This window comes from Dromiciops gliroides, chromosome 2 (genome assembly GCF_019393635.1).
Source record: "Dromiciops gliroides isolate mDroGli1 chromosome 2, mDroGli1.pri, whole genome shotgun sequence".
NCBI lineage: Eukaryota > Metazoa > Chordata > Mammalia > Microbiotheria > Microbiotheriidae > Dromiciops > Dromiciops gliroides.
Window position 1 is genome coordinate 138,219,916 of NC_057862.1, and position 20,132 is coordinate 138,240,047.

The 20,132-nt window shown below is 36.5% G+C and overlaps 1 protein-coding gene across 1 annotated transcript in view; it reads right to left on the bottom strand.

Annotated features, from left to right (window-relative positions):
- CHSY1 (chondroitin sulfate synthase 1) overlaps window positions 1-20,132 on the bottom strand; it is a 92,084-nt gene that overhangs the window by 61,457 nt on the left and 10,495 nt on the right. Inside the window, exon 2 of the mRNA XM_043986189.1 lies at window positions 16,518-17,013. Coding sequence (XP_043842124.1) covers window positions 16,518-17,013 — 496 coding nt within the window. The remainder of the gene's footprint in view (window positions 1-16,517; window positions 17,014-20,132) is intronic.

Sequence of the window (20,132 nt, forward strand, 5' to 3'; positions counted from 1 at the left end):
CAAACAGAAGCAATGAATCCAAAATTAGAAGGGAGGCAGAAAGCTGGGAAACAATTTTTGTGGCCAGTACTTCTGATAAAGGCTTCATCTCTAAAATATATAGGGAACTAAATCAAATTTATAAGAATCCAAGTCATTCCCCAATTGAGAAATGGTCAAAGGATATGAACAGACAGTTCTCTGATGAAGAAACCAAAGCTATCTATTCCCATATGAAAAAATGCTCTAAATCTCTAATGATTAGAGAGATGCAAATTAAAACAACTCTGAGGTACCACCTGACACCTATCAGATTGGCTAAAATTACAAAAAAGGAAAATAATAAATGTTGGAGAAGCTGTGGGAAAATTGGAACACTAATGCATTGTTGGTGGAACTGATCCAACCATTCTGGAGAGCAATTTGGAATTATGTCCAAAGGGCGATAAAGCTGTGCATACCCTTTGACCCAGCAATACCACTTTTAGGTCTTTTTCCCAAAGAAAACATGGAAAAGGGAAAGGAACCCACATGTACAAAAATATTTATAGCTGCTCTTTACGTGGTGGCAAGGAATTGGAAGTTGAGGGGGTGCCCATCAATTGGGGAATGGCTGGACAAGTTGTGGTATATGAATACAATGGAATACTATTGTGCTGTAAGAAATGATGAGCAGGAGGAGTTAAGAGAAACCTGGAGGGTCTTGTGTGGGCTGATGATGAGTGAGATGAGCAGAACCAGAAGAACATTGTACACAGTATCATCAACATTGAGTGTTGATCTACTGTGATGGACTATATTCTTCTCACCAATGCAATGGTACAGAAGAGTTCCAGGGAACTCATGATAGAAGAGGATCTCCAAATCCAAGGAAAAAAAAAAAAAGAACTGTGGAGTATAGATGCTGAATGAACCATACTATTTCTTTTGGTTTTGGTGCTGTTGTTTTTTCTATTTTGAGGTTTTTCATCATTGCTCTGATTTTTCTCTTATAACATGACTAATGCAGAAATAGGATTAATGTTATTATATGTGTGTGTGTGTATATATGTATATATGTATATATATATGTATATATGTGTATATATATATATATATAAAACCTATATCAGATTACCTGCTATCTAGGGGAAGGGGGAGGGAGGGGAGGGAGGGAAAAAAATCTGAAATTGGAAAGCCTGTATAAACAAAAGTTGAGAACTATCTTTACATGTAATGGGAAAAAATAAAATACTTTATTAATTTAAAAAATAAAAATAAATTAAATTTTAAAAATAAAAATAAATTTAATAAAGATTTAAACAAAAAAAAGAAATCTAATAACAATGTAAAATACATTTGAAGAAGAGAAATATTTGTATCTGCTACTGTGATGAGGACTTCTCTTAAAAAAATTTACATGAATATCAAATCTTTTTATAAACAAACATCTCTATAGCAAAAAGATGTTTGTGCTCCAATGGTTTACTTATTTCCAACAATATTCCAGGAATGCATGATATATTAACCACCTACCACATGTGATAAACTGGTCCTGTGACGAAATTATGTTCTTATAGTATAATGATGATGATAACATCTGGCATTTATATAATACCTACTATGTGCCAGGCAGTATGCTAAGTACTTTTTATAACTATTATCTCATTTGATCCTTACCCTGGGAGGTGGGTGCTATTGCTACTCTTCCTCCTCCTAGTTAATAAAAGCTAACAGTTATATAATGCTTTCTATGTTCCAGGTACTGTACTAAGTGCCTTACAATTATTATTTCAACTGATCCTCACAAGAACCCTGAGAGGTAGGTGCTATTGTTATCTCCATTTCAGATAAGGAAACTGAGGCAAGCAGATGTTAAGTGACCTGCCCAGGGTCACTGCATCACCCAGCTACTGACATTATATACAGATGATTGATGCCAGTCAGATAAAGGTTCTTCCTGATCCTTTTATGCTAGTTCTCCTGCCATAATACCTAACTTGTTTAGGTTTCCTTTACCACTATTCTTTCTCCTAAATTCATGGGACATTTAGGCAAAGACTATGTGACAAATATAGCAAAATGACTGACAAAGATGGAGTATTTCAAAAGCCCATTGAGTACTACTGTAATTTGTGAAGCTACAAAAGTAACAAAGAATTTGGAGAGTACCAGAGAGTTCACTAAAACAAGATCTGACCTGTATCTAAATCAGAAACACAAAACCAAAACCACATTTTCAGTAAATATAATGCCCACAAGTATGATGTTTTGATGGCAAAAGATATTAAAATATGTTAGAAGAGACACAAATAGATTTATATGTCTTTATTTAGTGTCTCTTTTCAAAGTCAAATGAATCTAGAATTAATCCCCAGGAAGCATCTCCAAGTTTGTATTATTAAAATACAATAAAACCTCAATTAACCATGCAAACTGAAAGTTTTTATACAATTCATTTTTTAAAAGAAGTACAAGGCAAAACCCCCAAAAAGATGAGTAAGGATGGCATCACATCTAGGCTGGAGGAATTAATGCAAACTCTTCTGTCTCAAACCTTTTATAAATAGTATGATAGTTAATGTTCAAGCTTTACTCTGTTGGCCACTCAAGACCTCAAATGAGTGAGAAAAAACAATCCTTTACAATAGTTCATTTGCACACTGCACTTTAGAATAGGATCTGACTCCATTTTACAGGAGAGTAAATTGAGGCTCTGACAAATTCAATGACTTGTGACAAGTTTCTAGAATAATAGGACAGAACCAGGGATAGAATCCATATTTCCTAATTCCCAGTACTGTGTCTGTTAAAAACTAACCTTTATATACCTTTAAAGAGACTTTCAACAAGGGTTGAAGCAAAGATAAAATAATTTTTTATGTTTTACTGTAGCAAATAATAAGTTTAAGCCAAATTCAATGAAATTATCATTAGTTAATATTCTCAAAGAACTCCCTACAAGGTTATAACAATGGTCAGGTACTAATAATAAATTAAAACACTATGTTTGTTTGTTTGTTTTTTTAAATCAACTCTTAATTCTCTTTGTACATAATTGTCTAAGACAAATTTGTAGCAGTGGGTTCAACATCACCAAGCAGACCTCTGGGTTGATTTCCCTTGCTGCCCAAATGTTATATATGCACAATCTAACGTATTTCTTTTATTTATCTAAGCAAAACCTAATTGGGAAAATAGGACACTAAATGGACACATGCTACCGGGCTTCAATTTCCTCATCTGTGATGGCATGTGAGAGGTGTACGTATTAGACTAGATCATCTCTAATGCTCGTCCTAGTTCTAAAGTTCAATGAGTCTGTGTACAACAAAAGTATTATTATGCACTCTAAAATTAAAATAAATTATTCTTATGTCATCAGGATTTTAAAAAAAGTCTATCCTGATAAGGCAGCTAAATCAAGAGCAGGCAGTAGTTAAGAATTCTAAATTATTACATCATCTACTTGTACATATCATATTGATTTGAATGTCATCTGTGACCCTAAAAATTTGCTATATTTTAAAAGAAAAAACTGTATATGCACTAGAAAATGGCACTAATTATAGGTCACATCTAAGTTACATAAAGCAGATGTGGGAATAGAACAGAAAAATGGACAAATGTGAACCAACATTGCAAGTAGAATATCAAATAGATTTAAAATACCTAGACATTTCACACACATTGTGGACAGTCTCATAATATAAATGAACAAAAAAATATGTCAGTTCTCCTTAATTTTGATTTGTAAAAATAAACCATACCATGTTTTATAACAATAAAAAGTAGGTTAATATTAGAGCCGTATCTTTAAAACTTGTGTTCTTTTTAATAAAGTATTTCCTATACAAATGTGTTTTGTTTTTTGTTTTGTTGTGTTGTGTTGTTTTGTTTTTATGGGGCAATGAGGGTTAAGTGACTTGCTCAGGGCCACACTGCTGGTAAATGTCAAATGTCTGAAGTCGAATTTGAACTCAGGTACTCCTGAATCCAGAGCCAGTGCTTTGTCCACTGTGCCACCTAGCTTCCCTATAAATGTGTTTAAAGGAAAATTGTTATTCATAATACTCAAGTATGGAAGGGAAGAATTTCTAAAATATAAAACGTCATAGAAAAAAAACTTAAGGACATAAGGTTGGTTTTTTTGGTTGTTTTTGTTTTTGTAGGGCAATGAGGGTTAAGTGACTTGCCCAGGGTCACACAGCCAGTAAGTGTCAAGTGTTTGAGGCTGCATTTGAACTCAGGTCCTCCTGAATCCAGAGCTGGTGTTTTATCCACTGTGCCACCTAGCTGCCCCCAGGACATAAGTTTTTTTGGCCTTTTTCTCCTTCAAGGGTTCATTGAGAGAAAACAGAGAAACAAAATACTACAGGATTAATCTTGATGACGTTAGCAATATAGTTAGCATTAAACTGCTAACTTAAGATTGAAAGATTCTTTTTAGGCAGGGACAAATTTTGCTCCAGTAGTGCTGTTACAAACTTCTTAAAGCAATAACATGGTACATTATAAGCTTGCTTACATGATAAACTCTTTAAAAGGGTCAGGATTCTGTAGCCCTCGAAAACAAAGAACTTTCTGTCTTACATTTCCTAGAAGTCAGTTAGCTAAAACTCACATACAGCACAGTATCCATTTACAGTTTTAGAAGATCTAACCACCCCCCCCAACAGATTAAGTTAACAATCAACTTTTGATATAATACCAGGAAATACACACAAACAATTTTTCATTCAATTAAATGACCATTTTTATGTTCTATCTACTTGTTTCCTCATTTCTGTTGGATACAAATCTAAAATTATTACTCAAAAAAGTTTATGTTATAAGGTTAGTGACAGATTTATAACTGAGAAACTAATAAACAAAATCTTTGGGACTTGCAGAGACAAAAAGTCTTATTAAATATCATCTAACTTTATCATTTATTTCTGCCTCTAAGTTTGTCATCAATCACCTAACATTTCTTTTCAATATGTCATTTGCTGTAAAAGTATAACGAACCCTTTCCCTCTCCTCTTCTTCCCTAGAAGAAGCCTAAGGCCTCTTGCTCATCTTGCTCACCTCACCAGCTAATGACTCGGCAAGTCATTTAATATCACTGAACCTTTATTTCCTATAATATAAAACAAAAATACTTCTGAAACCTATTTCACAAAGCTGTTGTGTAGAAAGCCCTTTTTAAAGCTGTAAAACATTACACGAAAATAACTATTATCTTCTAGACCCTGAACTTCCATGGCGACAACTCTACCTAAATTTTGTCGTCTTCTTACCTCATCCTTTATATGTAGCTTTCTACACAGAAGAGGTGCTTAAAATTGGGCAAATAAGATATTAATAAAGCCCTTTTATGTTAATTTACTTCATTCTGAAAAAAAGCACAAAAAAATACCAAACTTACCAAGCAATGTAGGCACAGCTAGTCTTCCCAATACAGTGTAAGTGACATATCTTGCATTTGTTTTCTATTTGCCACAACTGTACCAGTGTATTCTGTATACAATAACTCAAATATTTATTAACTTGTAATTTTGGTTTCTGGATGGCATCGTTAATACTAAAACAATCACTGTAACAGGAAGAAATGCTTCCAGAACATGACATAAAGCAATGCAAACTGATGTAATATGTCAATGACTCCCCCCACTAAAAAACAAGGGGCAGCTAGGTGGCTCAGTGGATAGAGCACTGGCCCTGAAGTTGGGAGGATCTGAGTTCAACTGTGACCTCCAACACTTACTAGTTGTATGACCCTGGGCAAGTCACTTAAACTCAATTGCCATAAACATCAGGGGCCATCTCCGGTTGTCCTGATAATATATCTTGCCAATGGACCCAGATGACTCTGAAGGAGAGAGTGAGGCTGGTGACTTTTCACAGCCCTTCCTCACTTAAATCCAATTCATTGCAAATCATGATATCTGTCATGGTCCTCTGTAAGAGCAACGGACAAACAAACAAACTATTTTTACTGCTGTCATCTATTTACTTCCTGTCCAAACTAGTGAAAGTTTGGGACCAACTTTATCCCTCACTTTCATTTCTCTCCACCATCATCACCAGAAGTTCTTTTTTTTTCTTTTCTTTTTCTTTCTTTTTTTTTTTTTTTTTTTAGTGAGGCAATTGGGGTTAAGTGACTTGCCCAGGGTCACACAAGCTAGTAAGTTGTCAAGTGTCTGAGGCCGGATTTGAACTCAGGTACTCCTGAATCCAGGGCTGGTGCTTTATCCATTGCGCCACCTAGCTGCCCCATGTTTTTTTTTTTTTTTAAATGATGCCAATTGACTCCCTTCTCTTATTCATTCCTACTTCCCCTTCCTTCAAATATGTATGGCCTGAAATACTGTCCAATATTCAGAATACTAAAAAAACACCCAAAACTGGGCTATGTTCGGTAAAAGTTTTGTATGGGAAAGAGGTATTCCCTTAGGTATTCCTCAGTAAAGAATTACACTCTTGTACACAGTCCAGTTAGAATTAAAATGGTCTTTTATTTGACACTGGAGAAAGTGACAGAGGGTGAAGTCACCCCTGGGGAGTGGCTCAGAAACATTCTCCTCCCCAGAACAGAAGGAAGGAAAGGCTTTTATAGTGGATAGATGGGGTGACCACCTGAAAATGGAAAGTTATTTTTTGGGCTGGGGAAAGCTTGGATGTTTGTCACATTCCTGAGAGTCAGTGGGATTTTTTTTTATTTTCTTGGAATGATGGTCCTCACTTCTGGGGTTATCTCTGCCTCCTAGCTCCAGTCAGGTAGTAGCCACACCTAAGTGACTGTCAGCTATAAAATTATCTTTTCCCTTACTGTCTATCTGATATCTAGTTGGCCAATCTAAACTTTATTTGTCCCTTGATTCCTTGATATGTCTGTCCTGTTATCTGGTCATCTTTGGTTTTGCTTCTCACTTATCCTCACTTCTGACTTATCCTAAGCCCATGTCAGTTTCGTTTTCACCCTTGAATATTATCAAAAAAAAAAAGAGAAAACTGTCATGGACAGTAGGGGGCTAGATCAGATAATCATTTCCTTTCAACTGTGCTTCAAATTACGATCCAGGAAGCCTTAAAAAAATTGCTCTACATTTGTCCTTAATTATACTTTCTTTGCCATGGTTTATGTGTTTCTTCATAATTGAAGTATTTTTTTTTATGTAAGCTCTTTGAAGGTAGGAATCTTGTCCCTTTTTTATCTTCTTCTAATGGCTTAATAAAAGGTAGCTTGGCATAGTAGATAGAGAGAGACCCAGGCCAGGGAGCCTGGATGAACATCATTAAATGTTACTCTGGATAGGCCACTTGACCTCTCAGTCCCAACTCTGACTTTCTAACACTGTAAGTTGCATAAAAAATGGCTACCCTTCATGGGTAGAAGGAGTTTCCTTTTCTGGGAGTTTCCTATACCAATGAAATCACTGGTCCAGTCTACATTCCTATGCATAATGCTAACACTGTGCTCCAGCCAGCCGGCAACTTCAGATCAAGTAACAGAATTCAAGTTACCTCATAGTGAGCAAAAACAAAAAGTTCTTAAGTTAAGTTCTTTTTAAGACCAAGGAACACCAAAATGATAGCTTTAGTGGCCTCTAATCATTTGGATAAGAAGTCAATTTTTTCCAGTCACTAAGGAAATCATACTGATCTCTACCACCTTAGTATCAAAGAAATCTTACATCCATCCTGTAATACCAAAAGTTAAACAAATCTAAGTCCAATGTTCATAGCGCTAAACTTTTAAAAATAACTCTTAATAATAATATAGGTTAATATTTCTCACATTTCAAAGTTTGCAAACACTGTCAATTTCTATGGAACTTCAATTCTTTGAATATCTTGCTTAACATTCAGATTATTATTTCTCAGGCTATCAAAATTACAATATTGTCTGAATAGTTAAGTGAAATTGGTAAAACTTTAATCAGCTTTAGTAATAATTGTTCAGAACATGGACCAACATTTCTTTTCAGTAAGACCTCCACTCACCAGTTAAAACCAGGAATGAAGGATTTGAATATCTGTGTTTTCAAGATAGCTCTGAGAATGTCTTCTTTAAACTTCAAGGTTTTAAAGGGGGAAAAAGACAAGGGGACAGAGAAATGGAGATTTGGGAATTATCTGTTTATAGGTGATGAAAAAGAAAAGATTTCCAGGTAGAATTCTGTGGATCACCTTAAGGAACTGGGAATAAGTCAGGGAGGAAGCAAAAAAGAGGAGAAACATTTAGAGAGGGAGTTGAAGAGAATCAGGAGAATGCAGCATATGAAACTAAGGGAGGAGATATAAAGGAGTGGGTTGCCAATAATATCAAATTCTGCACAGATGTCAGGGAAGATAAAGATAGGAAAAGGCTTCAGCAGCACTGTAAGAGCAGGAGCTGAGGTGCAAGAGGCAGAGGAAAAAGCAGGTGGCAAAAGAGTAGAAGCATCATGTATAGATACCTTTTAAGGAAACTGGCAGTAAAGAGGGGGAGAGAGAGTTTGGGTAGATGAGCCAAAGGAAGGCATTTTCAGGACTGGAGAGAAAAAAGCATTTTGCAAGCAGGTGGGAAGATAACTTCCAGGGAAAAAAGAGAAGAATTCAAGATAAATGAGAGACAGAGACTTGGGGGTCAGGGGGATGGGGATTAGCTAGAGCAAGGTGCTGGAAGAGGTAGGAAAGGATGGGATCCAAGAGCATGAGTAGAGGAATTAGCCTAGAGATTCGAAATACCTCCTTCTCTGTGATCCAGAGGTAAAGAACAAAGAGCACAACGATCCTTGAGAAGTTTTGAAGATTGAAAAAGGAGAATTGTGGAAACTCCTTTCATGCGTCCTAAATCTGAAGTAGGAAGCTTTGGGGAAGAAGGGCACAGTAAGAGGCTTGAGAAAAAAGGAAAAAGTTTATGATAACTGCCATGGTCAATAAGATCCAAAATTCAAGTGTAAGTGCTATTCGACAGCAGTGAAGCTCCAACTGAATATATGTAAGCATGAATTTGTAGTGGGCAAACCCCCAACCTTGTGGGGTTTTTTCCAACAATATTCAACAGCCTAGTCAAAAGAAAAGTCAAATGTTTGGGATTACCAATGGATGAAGACTGCCAGGTGTAGAGTAATGGAAGGCCCAAAGGATGAACAATATGATGATAAACTCCTTAAATTCAGTTGGCATAGTTTGTCACTGGGATAGAAAAGACAGTCATGGAAACTGAGGAGGTGAAACAAGAGGTCAAGATGCTAAAAGGCCGGTGAACATAAATACTTAAGCAAACTGTTCAATTCAACAAACGCGTGTTAGAAGTACCTGTTATACTCTGGGCACTATGCTAGGCACTGGGGATATAAAGACAAAAATTAAGCACCCCAAGGAACTCACATTCCGGGACACAGCATGTACATAAACAAATTTTCATGGTTCACATTTGTAAACAGTCCTAGAGCTGATATTACCTCAGGGATTGAGGTTAAGTGACTTGCCCAGAATCACAGAACCAGTTATGTGTAGCATTTGAACCCAGGTCTTCCTGACTCCAAAGTCAGTTTTCTATCCACTAACTCCATGCTACCCCCTAGATACAAAATATGTACGAAGTAAACACAGTCTAACTCTGGAGGACTGGGGGGGAAAGGAAATTGTTTAAAAGACACCCTGAAGGAGGCAGCATTTAACCTTAATCTTTAAAGGAGCTAGGGATTTCTAGAGGGTAAAAAGGTAAAACATGACAAGAATTGGGGGGGAGGGGAAGAGGTCAGTCTAGCTAAGACATGAAGGCGGGAAATGGAATGCTGTGTAGAGGAGACAGTCAGTAAGCCAGGTTACCTAGAATGTAGAATGCTGCTGGAATATGGTAGTTAAGTTCAACAAATAGCTGGGGAGACTGATAGGGAAGTCAGTAGATAAAAGCAACAAAGTTAGAGAAAGGGTAAGATAAATGTGGGCTTCAGAAAAAGCAAGGCCATTGAGGGATGTTAGAAGAATGTTCTGCAAATAACCCCTCCTGCTGGCCCTGGAAGTTAGGGACTATGGGAGATGGAATGGGCTCCAACTAAAAAAGGGTTCTGGAGCATGTGGTTTCCCCAGGGAAAGCCAACTTTCATTTAAAAGGAAGGAGAAGAAACAGGTTAGGAACACAGGGGAGTGAGAGAATAGAATATTACAAAAGCTCCAAAGGCCACAGGGGCACCAGTAGGTCTGACTGTAACAATCCTTCTCCTTATCTCTAATGTGTTGCTTCTCATTTGCCCTGGAATTGGAAAACAGATAATCAAGCTCATTATAATTGTATGTAAAGTATGGGTAAATAATCTCTGAGTAAGGGCCTGAGGAGCTGCCTTATAATTAAAAGCGAGTTATTTTGGCTGTTCTGAGATTCTTTTTGCCTCCTTTCTCCCTGGCCCCCAGCTCTGCCTTAGATAGAGGTTTTGAGTCATCTGTAAATAAGTCTTGTACCAATTCCATAGGTAACATTAATTTTTTTTTAATTCTAGGCAAGTCAGAACACAACCTTCCTTTATAATCTATTCCAACAATATCAAAAACACTGGTTTTTTACATTATATTTCATTGTAAATTTTGTTTTTGTTCTTTTCCCCGTGATATTCCCTACCCCAGGAATGTCCCTGATGTCACCCTCCTCTGAACTAGTATCCTTGTGATTCATGCCAAACAGATTAGCCCTTAATTTGGTATCCAATTTTCTCATGTATACATGCTTTACTTTCCCAACTAAACCGTAAGAGCTCAGGAGGTAAGGGCCACAGTTTACACTGTGTTCCCACAAGACCTGCCACAGGTTTTATGGCACACAGTACAGATGTAACAGATGTTTATTCACTGACTAATCCACTCTGCCTATCTCCAAATATCATTTCAAGACAGCTTAAGAAAATATGCTGCCTTTCACATGCAGAAATGAACTTGATTACTTTCCAAAATATAGGGGGTGCAAAGGTAACTGACTAAAAAAGGAAAACAAGATTAAACTTCTCATATACTCTTGTACTTATTGATGGTAGGTTCTTTATGATATCAGCTTTATATAAAACAAAATGCTATGAGTTCAGATCTTACATTGGTTTTTCCTCCAAATGAGAAGCTTCAAAAAGACAAATTTCATCTTTAAAATAATGAAGATTTTTGGAAAGACTTAAAGAGAACTCCAGCTAATAAGACTAATTTCACATCAGGAGTCCATATAAACGAAACTAATATTAAGAGTATGCTTTTAAAGAATTATTTACAAACATTTCAGGAGAAATAACAGTCCATTTTAAAAATGATTTTTTAAAAGTTCTGTCACATAGAAACATTATAAAATTAAGATGTATTTAAAAGGTCACTTAGTATAAGTCACCTGTAACTTATAGCAGGTCAGCAACCTATGGTGTTCATAATTATTCAGAATAGCACAGTAGTATAGTAGTATGGTTTAAGATGAGTATATTACAGTGGAGCTAGAACAAAGTGAACCTTCTCACTCTCTTTAACCCCAGTTTGTCTACTGTTCTGGCCAGAAGGGTTTCCAAGTATGGCACTGACTAATGCCACATGGGCCTCATACACATAGCACTGGAGCTGGACATCTACTACTGGATTATTTAGTTTGACTAAACACATTAAAATCTGTGGAAAACTGAGGCTCAAGAACATTAAGCGACTTGGTTATGTTTTCACAGCCAGCAAGTGTCAAGAGACAGGAAGTAAATATACATCAGGATCCTACACACTGAAATGCCCTCTTACTCCCAATTTCCCTTCTTCCCAGGAACCACCTCCAAATAACATGGGAGAGAAGCTATTAAGCCTTATTAAATATTATTTCCCTTCATTCACACTATTTACAATCCAGTGATATTGCCTTCTCTCCTCACAAATTATTCTATGCCTTTGTATTATCTATCCCCTACGCCCAGAATACTCTTCTTCCTTTCTTCTGCTTTCTAGTTTCTTTGACTTCCTTCAAGTCTCAGTTCAAGTGCTACCTTCTCCAATAAAGCCTTTCCTGATCCCACCCACACACCAGATGATTTTGTATATACCCAGCAAGACTGTAAACTCCTCAAGAACAGGTACTATTTCACTTTGTCTCAATATCGTTGTAGCACAGTGCTCAGCACATAGTATGTACTTAATAAATGCTAACTGATTTAACAAAAATTTGAGCACCCAGTATGTACAGAGCCCTGCAAAACACAAAATTCTTGCGCATAGGAAGATATAACACATGCAACCAAGACAGTATCACTGTGTAAAATAGTTTGGCTATTTCTATTCCCTTACTACAAAGCTGAGAATAAGTGGAAGATATTTTTTCTGATATTACAGAGGGGGAAAAAAAAAGTAACACCCTCCACTGATGACAAAAGCTTGAATACTATACCTCAGTTAAAATAAGAACTCTGTAAATAGCAATCCTCATTAACCAACCTTACTCTATAGCTTTCCTTCTAGATACTTTAAAAATACAATACACATAAAGTAACAAAGGATTGCCAAGAAAGTAGTTGTGAAAATACTTCCTTGAGTGTCACAGTTCACACCAAGAAGCCAGGGTTTAGCTATGGTCTCCAGTCACCTGAGTGTTGGAGAGCTTCTGAAACTTAGTGTTCTGCTGCTATTCACCATGTCTCCAACTTGCAGGTCCCCTGGAAGCAACAATGGCATTACTAGTCAACCCAAATTCCAAGGAAAATCCAATTCTGCTGCCTCCACTTTCAACCACAATTCTCTTGTGCCTTCACACTTTCATCTGTCACATGTCACATCAGGTCTAAGGAGAACACTGATACTTAATCTTCCTTCCAGGTTTACAAAACGATAGTCACGGTCAATTCTCAGGGCACTAGGTAGTTATTGAAGGATGAGGCTCTCTCAGCATCTGAGAAATGGCATGCCCAGGAGACCTCTACTAGTTTGGAAACTAATTCTTTTGCTAATGTTATAAAGAACATTTAAAATATAAGCTCTAACCTCCCTATTCTTGCATTCATCTAAAAGAAATATGGCCACAGGTATACTAGCCTTGAAAGTATACATCAAAACAAACAGATATGATAGACACTACAAAGAGGTAAATTTATAATATCCTTACTAGGGTGAATTCTTAATCAGACAACAGTTAGAGGTGGTTAAAAAAGATAAAAGTTTTAATTACATGAAATTTAAAAGCTTTTTGCATCAACAAAATTAATGCAACTAGGACAATAAGGGAAGCAAGAGATTGGGGGAAATATTTTTATCAAGTATCTCTAACAAAGGTCTGATGTCCAAGATAAATAGGCAACTAATATAAATGTATGAGAGCAGAAGCCATTCCTCCCAAAAGATAAGTGGCCAAAGGATATGAATAAAGAAGTCTCACAAGAATCTGTAACTATTAACAATCATATGAAAGAATGCTCCAAATAACTAACAATAATAAGAGAAACAGTTAATTAGAATAATCCAGAAATTTCACTTCACATTGAGACAATTATCAAAGGTGACAATTTGGAGGGGTTGTGGAAAAAAATAGACACACTAACAATTGATTGATAAAACTATGAATTGGCCCAATCATTCTATAATTTGGAATTAAGCTAAGAAAGTGGCTAAAATGTTTCTATTTTTTAATTCAAAGATTTCTTTACTGAATATATCTCCCAAGCAGGTCCGTGATAAAAGGAAATGCCCCCATAGGCACCAAAATAGTCACAGCAGCACATTTTTCAGCAAAAAAGAACTAGAAATAAAGTACATGCTTATCAATTGGGGAGAGGTTAAAAAACTATGGTACATGAATAACAGAATATACTGTAAGAAAAAACCAAACATGATGAATACAAAGATGCACGGGAAGTCCCATATAAACTTAGGCAAAGTCAAGTAAGAAGAACCAGGAAAACAAAATTCACTATGACAGGAACAATATAAATGGGAAAGAAAAGCATAACACAAACTAAATGTTGAAAAAGGATGATCAAAGTTTTATCTTCAGAGAAGAGATACGGGAAGATACTTCCCCTCAATTCTTTATAGATATGAAGACGTATGTGGAAAAAGTCACAATTTCAATATTGATTAATTTTGCTAAACTGTTTTTCCCATTTTAAAATTTTGTGTTATAAGAAACTCTCTTGGTGTAGGGGGGATGCAGAGATACATTCAGAAAAAAAGGTGATGTGAAAACAAAAGACAAAAATTAGTTTAACATTTTTTGTTTACAATAATTAAATTTCAGAATATTACATATTCCGAGCTTCTATTCACATAATTAAGCATGGGAAATACTTCTGTTTTAAGAGGAAGCCAGAAATACAGAATCCATAAGACAGCTGCTTACAACTGCATAAAATCCTCAAAACAGCTGTGTTTTCTCATCGACTCTCTTAGCTATTTTTTAGCTTTGAAAAATAAGGTCCCTTACATATATTTAGCTTAATGCCAATGCAATTTAAGGGGGAAGAGATCAAAATGTGCACTCTGATCAAGTCTTGTCTTTACTATATAACTTTGTGATTTTATAACTTGAAATGAAAAATAAAGGCTACTCCCTCCAGCACTGAAATATGCATATCTCTAAAATTTCAACCAGAAGAAACTCTGATTAGAAGAAATTTAAAAGCATGCACTGGCAAGAATAAAGTGCTTCCATGATCAACTACTTGGACAAATTTATCTTAAATGAAAATCAACTGTTTGCTACATATTATGCATCCTTAATTATGTAATTTCCTTTCCTTGCATATATTACTACATGAGAGAAAAGTATCTCATTTTTCAGAAACACTTCTAGTAAAACTATCTCTGAATTAGAAGTACTAACATTAAAGTCATAATTTTTTAAAGTTTGTTTCAGATTGGCTTCTTTTTGAAGGAAAAAGGAATGCATTAGAGAACAAAGGATCTTCTACTTCATTATTAGCAAATAATTTTCAACTGCTTCTTCTGAAGAAATAATTTTTCCATATCAAACTTACTATTGTTGGACCAAATCTTGCTACATCATGTCATTCTCCTGCTCAAAAACTTTCAATGGCTCCCCGTTGCCTGCGTAGTAAAGTCCAAACTTCTTAGTCTTAAAGTCACTCCCTCCACAGTCTGGCTTCAACTTTCCCAGACTTATTCTAATCAATTGTCATGGGAGGATTATGGGCCCTGGTTACCCCAACAGTTCTCTGGGGGGTTCAAGGAACTTTTTCCTTGAAACTTCAGGGGTTTTCCCTTGAAATCAAGTAGGCCTCTCCTTGAACTCAATCAAGGACACACACACACCCCCAATGGAGGTAAGCGGCACCAGATCGAACTGAGCATGTTCCAGTACCACCACCCTACATTCCAGTCCTCCTAAGCACCTGGATGAGGTAATCCAGGAGACCACCTGGAACAGCCCATCAGCAGACTGCTTAGACCCATCAGGACAAAGTTGACACCCACCACCAGATGGCTCAGAAGGGATTCCTCCTACCCCAGCGCAACGCAGGAAGACCACCAGCCCCTCGCCCAATAAGAGACTCTTACGCACCCCATCTAAACCCTATAAAATGGTGCTCCTTGAGCTAGTCAGGGAGGAAAGCGTTTTGTTCAGGCAAAACCTTCCTCCCGGCCGGTTTCTCTTGTACCCCAATAAACCTGTTCTTTTATTCCTAATTAGGTCTTGCGTGAGAGTGTAATTCTTTACAGAGGAATCCTAAGGACCCATGTGCTTTCTCCTATCGGTTTCTCCCCCATATCGCAATGATCCTTCAAACTACACCACTCATTCTCCAAGGTTATCTAAATGTTTTCTATTTCTTTGTCCTCTCCTATGTCTAGAATTAATTTTAATTTCTTCTCAACACTCTCAACTTCCCCCATCTCAATATAAAAATCTTACCTATTCTACAAGCCCCAAATCAAACTCCATGCACTGAATCCACCCTATTTCCATACCTTATTCTCCCACACCTAGAAGGAATGGTATCTTCCACAGATCCTATTCCCTTTTGTTTGTCCCTCTCCTCTTCTCTTACTTTCCATTTTGTATTACCTATTTGTATGTATTCATTCTCACCAGCTAAACTATAAGGCCTCTGAAGACAGGAAATGTGCCTTTTATCTTGGTATTCCTTAGTGCTTAGAAGAATGTCTTACATATAGCAGTATAATTTATGTTTAATTGAATCATGATGACCTCTTGATATGGTCATGACTTTAGATTAGCCAGTCTGGGCTTCAGGTTCCTTATCTGTGAAATGCCATGGTTTGACTACAAGTTTAAAGATTCCTTTCTCATGTTCCACTGTTTGTTAACTATAGGCTGGAAATAATTACAGTAGATTAATTTCTTTTTCAGGATTAAGTAACAAAAACATTATTATAAGCTGAAGGCATTATTTGTGGAAGAAAAACAGAGGGCCCTTCACATTAAATGTAAGAAGAAGAAATGTGAAACTTGTTAGGTGAAAAAGTGAAATACAAATCAGAAACAAAAATATGAAGGGCATGTGATAACTTCATAACAGAACTTTCAATCTAAGGATATATGAATTTCCCATACTGATTCAATACTAAAAGCCCCAAAATGTTTACAAACTATTAAATAACTTTGTTCTTACCTCATAAGACCAGACACACTGTACTCCTGCAAATCTCCGGACACATCGCCCCACCTCCACATCTTCATGGGTAGTATACATTTCTCTCAAGCATTCTCCAATGTGTGGTACCATTCTTCGAAGCACCTCTCGGCTCATGATCACACCAGGACCACCCATGCAAAAGTTCTCACCAGGCTCAAGAGCCAATTTTCCCATCTCTTCTGTTGTGCCCAGTCCTGTCTGCCCAAGAAAGAGGGGTTCACTGCTATTCAAACTCCTTAGGAAATTCTCCAGACGATCTCCTTTGATGTAAACATCATCATCAGCTCTCATAAACCATTCATACTTGTCCAAGTAGTGGTCGTGCATGTACTTGAGCATCATAAAGGACTTCTTCTGGGGTGGATAGGAGTCATCCACACCCTGTAGTGGCACTATAGGAATTGGTATGGACGTGTCTGAACCCTCACTAGAGAAGAATTCAACTTTCCCAGGAATTGTCTTGGACCATGTTCTAGAATTAAAATAAATTCCAGTTAGAGATCAAATCAGAGAGATACCGCTTTCATTTTCAATAATCTTTCATACTTCATATTTGCAGAGTTTGGGCTATCTGCTCATTCTGAAAAATTAGTACTTTTCATAAGAATGAAAAGCAAATTGCTTTCTCCCTCTATTATTTCTAACTTAAAAAAAAAAATCAAATCCTGTTACAAAGAATGCCATGCAGTAAAGGGTGGAGTATTAAAGTGTTCCCTTCATACTTAAATTTTACTAAATGACTATAATTAGAAATCAGATTTACAAGGCACCAAGGACCATTACTCATTAATGTAGGTACCCGGAAGTGTTGTTTATGTAACAGAAGCAAGGCAATTCACTTTGAGTTCGGTCTTTCCCTAGCGACAAACCAAGGCCTGAATTTCCATGTCTGTAAATCATTTGTTCTCGTTCTCCCTCCCACTCCCCCCCCCTCTCTCTCTCCCTCTCCCTCTCTCTCTCTCTCTCTCTCTCTCTCTCTCTCTCTCTCGCTCTCTCGCTCTCTCGCTCTCTCGCTCTCTCGCTCTCTCGGCAATGAGGGTTAATCGACTTGCCCAGGGTCACACAACTAGTAAATGTCAAGTGTCTGAAGCCACATTTGAACTCGGGCCCTCCTGAATCCAGGGCTGGTGCTTTATCCACTGCGCCACCTAGCTGCCCCCACTTGTTCTCTTTAATAAAAAAGCATGCAACTTGGAAAATCAATTCAAGTGTGATATCTAATTTGCTCTTCACAATAACCTTTTCAGGGGGGAAGGGCAAAAATTACCTCCTATTTTAAATTACAGGCCCAGAAATTGAGTGATTTGCCCAAGATCACACAACACTGACAACCAAAACCAGACATGAGGCAGTGATCAGCAATTTAATCTGGATTTGAAGGGCATGATTTGAATCCTGATTCTGCCACTTAGACCAGTGGGATCCAGATTTCAAGTCACTTAACATCTATCCATCTTGGTTTCTTCATCTATAAAAGGAGAGGGTAGAATGAGATGGTATCTAAGGTCCCTTCCAGTTTTCAATCTAAGGTCCCAAGAATCTAATTCTTCTCACTTCTAGTACAATCCTCAACCTCTTTTCATTGTTGCCAAAACATGGACTTTAAGAGACTATAGAGGGGCAGGTAGGTGGTGCAGTGGATAGAGCACCGGCCCTGGAGGCAGGAGTACCTGGGTTCAAATCCAGCCTCAGACACTTAACACTTACTAGCTGTGTGACCCTGGGCAAGTCACTTAACCCCAATTGCCTCACTAAAAAAAAAAAAAAAAAAAAAAAAAAAGGAGAGACTATAGAAAAAGCAGGAATCCAAAAGTGTCTTAATTCATTATCGTCTTTCAACTTTAGGACTGTTGCAAAAACAAAAGTCTGAAGTGCATGCTTTAACTAATTTGGTTATTTTAGCTATTCCTTTTTAGGTAACAGAAGAAAGAAAAAGTATGATGTCTGTATTTTTGTCTTTGTAACTAGTAGTTTGAGAAAAATAAGTTCCCTGAGGTCAGGAACTATGCCATTTTCCATTCTTATATTCCCAGAGCCTAGCACTGTATTTTACCTCACATAATAGGCATTCAGTTACTGTTAGCTGAATTATAAAGGGGTTTCTCAAGCTTCCTGAGGAATAAGACTCTTTTGCAGCTGAGATGCCTTAGTAGCTCAAAAAAGATATAATTTTGTTCTGAAATGAAATTCAAGAGTCTAAAGGTTTATCTTTTAAATAGTCTTGCCCATTTCTGAGACTTATAAGAATTACTTCTTAAATAATAAAGTGAAAAAAAACCCAGCAAAATCCATTATGATAGTCTATATTAATAAAACATTCAAGAAACTGATCATCATGAATTTGTCTCAAATAACAGATTGTAACTCCAACATTGCTTGGGTGACAGCCTAGAAGACATCTGTAGGGTGTTTTATACTAAGATGTGTTCTTCAAGACTAGTGGTACTGAAAAAAACTGAGCAAGTTTAGCTGGGCAAGCTATACATTACATCCCCCCAAAAAGGAAAGACAAATTCTGCTATTTCAAAGGCTTATTTTACTAAAATAAATAATAAATTTATCTATTTAAAAGGCAAAAACAGTTACACAATCCAATTTTTACTCATCGGGCTTCATTAGTCCATCAAAATATTATACTACAAAACCTGAACCAATTCTATCACTTTGACCATCTCATCTACCGAGTCTTTTGTCCATCCTTTCATGCAGTCTCTCATCTACTGCTATTTGTCACCTTCAAATTCAATTCAACAAGCATTTATCAAGGGTCTCTAATATGGAAGGAATTATGCTTATATTTTTTCCAATCCACTTATCACTGAAAATTTTTTCCTCTTTACAATTTAAGACCCTATGCTATATTTATATTTCCTCTTCCTCATCTATTAATAATGTTGGCAGAACCCATGGTAAAGGTTAGCAGACTATAACATAACTTGGTTGTGCTCAGTCAACCCTTAAGTCTGACTGCATAACAAACAGTGTCAATGCCTATTATTCACAAGTTACACTAGCTCATTACTCCATGAGTAATCTTTAAATTTAAGGACAGGTGATATTATAAAAAAAATTTTATCCTCATTTCATGTTTGAGGCAGTATTTTAATCTAAAAATTATGTTAACGAAGCAAAGGAAAGTGAAGAGGAGAAATACTACCTCAGAGTGAAAACTTAATCATAACAATTTTAATCTGATAAAACTTTAAATAAATATAAAATTTCCACTTATGTCCATCTAGCAAAATGCCCTAACTACATATAAAATAACAATTATGCTTATAGTCACATTTTCAATTTTTTGTAATTTCTCATTGCAAGCATCTACTTTCCTTCCTAATATTATCTTAAAAGCTAGAAATGCAAATAAATGCAAATTGTATTTTTAATTATTTCATGCATAAGGTTTTCTTTGGCTACAGAACAAACTAGTAGAGATGACACTTTTGAAGTGTTTTTTGAGTTTAGTGTTACAGGGGCCAATAGTGTTTAGAATTGGAAAAAATGATTTTTAATAGGATATAAAATCATAACAAATGGCATCACAAAAGATAAACTAAAAGAGAAGAAAAGGTTTTCCTCAGGCTGAAACAG